Raw genomic sequence first — 1,430 nt, 5'->3', positions numbered from 1 at the left:
GCAACATATTCTCATGGATCCAGTGTCACCTCTGAAGATAACAACCTTAACATCAGCAAGGCCAGCTATTTTTTTTAATGAAATCCATAAATAACATCAACTTGTAACCAAGCAAAAAGTATTTTTAAAAGGGGAAAGGAAATTAAGTACCTGTCGGCCTAGAGAGCGGTGCTCCTTTCGGCTGGCGGCCGGCTCGTCCTCATAAATGCCGCCCTTGATGTCATGTCAAACTATGCAATGGCGGCTATGATCCCCCCACCTCCAGTCGTCAAAACCCCTTCCGCCCTCTGCCGTGCGTTCCTGTGGGCTGCCAACAAGAGTGTCTCCCGTGCGCAATGCCTCGTGGCTTGCTTCGTGGTATGCCACCCCAAGACGGAAGGTGGCCTTGGCATCAAAATTACCCTCTTGAACCTACAATAACCAAATTCTGATTTTTACAATTCCAAAGTAGAATGTGCTACATGAAAATATGATGGCAACTGGAAGTGTTACAGACTTCAGTTGACAAGAAGTCACTTTCTTTGTAGTTGTATACTGAATACTAAAAGCAACAATCCATACAAAGCCCAAAGGGAAATGCTTACAACAACATCAAATCCAAAACTTGTTAAGCAATTTTGCAGCTTCTTCCACTGCATAATGTTCAGAGATTTGTTGTCTTGTACCTTCTTTCTGCAATGGCTGCTCCTTAGTAACCACTGGAATAGTCTTCAAATTGTAAATGCAAGTTCAGCTATAGCTTGGCATCGAAGTGTAAATTCAACAGATGAATAAGCCAATTACATATAACTTTCCAAACTGTACCTATTAAACGTCAGAGCTTTATCTCCTGATGATGATTTTAGCAAACTTGCATTTGGCATCGAGTTCTTCATGGCATGAAAAACATTGTCCCCAATCACCATAATATTTGAATATCATGGATCCATGATCAATGTATGCCTACATCAGATAGATAAATTCTACACATTTCAGCTCGCAAGCTGTAGTTAATCCTTCTCTAAACAGATTTTTGGGGCTCTACCTGTATCCTAATTATATAATATATAGGTACGGAGCTGCAGGTGAATCAAAAAATTGAAGCACGTAGCTCAACAGGACATGAAGTCAACATGGGATGCAGGAGATTTCAAAATTGTAGTACAAATGACATGACAAGTTAGTAACATATACTACTGTAGAGTGAAGAAAGCATTAGCTTCTCTTCCTCTATGGAATACATGAAACATCAAATTCATTTGTCTCTCTATGCAATACACAACTCTTGCTAACCTGAGATGTAGTATGCTCAGAGGTGCGGATGTCAGAGGAGAAGCTCTGCCAGGAGCTACCAGGGTGGGCGTGAGGGGTATACAGCGAGCTTTGCAGAGAGGCACGTCGGGCAGGTTTCAGGTAGAAGAGAGTCAGCTTGGAAGGCGACCAACATAGCA

At 42.0% G+C, this 1,430-nt stretch overlaps 1 protein-coding gene across 1 annotated transcript; it reads right to left on the bottom strand.

The window, feature by feature from the left end:
- Positions 1-225: 225 nt before the first annotated feature.
- LOC124697505 (inositol-tetrakisphosphate 1-kinase 6-like) lies at positions 226-880 on the bottom strand. The gene is made up of 3 exons (XM_047230089.1): positions 805-880; positions 585-708; positions 226-411 (listed from the first exon to the last, which is right to left on the bottom strand). The coding sequence occupies exons 1-3, from the start codon at positions 873-875 to the stop codon at positions 226-228; spliced, it is 381 nt and encodes a 126-aa protein (XP_047086045.1). The 5' UTR covers positions 876-880.
- Positions 881-1,430: the final 550 nt, after the last annotated feature.

This window comes from Lolium rigidum, chromosome 3 (assembly GCF_022539505.1).
Source record: "Lolium rigidum isolate FL_2022 chromosome 3, APGP_CSIRO_Lrig_0.1, whole genome shotgun sequence".
Lineage (NCBI taxonomy): Eukaryota > Viridiplantae > Streptophyta > Magnoliopsida > Poales > Poaceae > Lolium > Lolium rigidum.
This window is presented reverse-complemented; position numbering and strand designations above follow the sequence as displayed.

Excerpts from the sequence above, each read along its gene's own strand:
- LOC124697505 (XM_047230089.1), bottom strand. The coding sequence starts at position 875 with ATGAAGAACTCGATGCCAAATGCAAGTTTGCTAAAATCATCATCAGGA. Across the intron at positions 709-804 it reads AAAGCTCTGACGTTTAATAG|ACTATTCCAGTGGTTACTAA; the intron begins GTACAGTTTGGA and ends TACAATTTGAAG. Across the intron at positions 412-584 it reads GTTTTGGATTTGATGTTGTT|GTTCAAGAGGGTAATTTTGA; the intron begins GTAAGCATTTCC and ends TGGTTATTGTAG.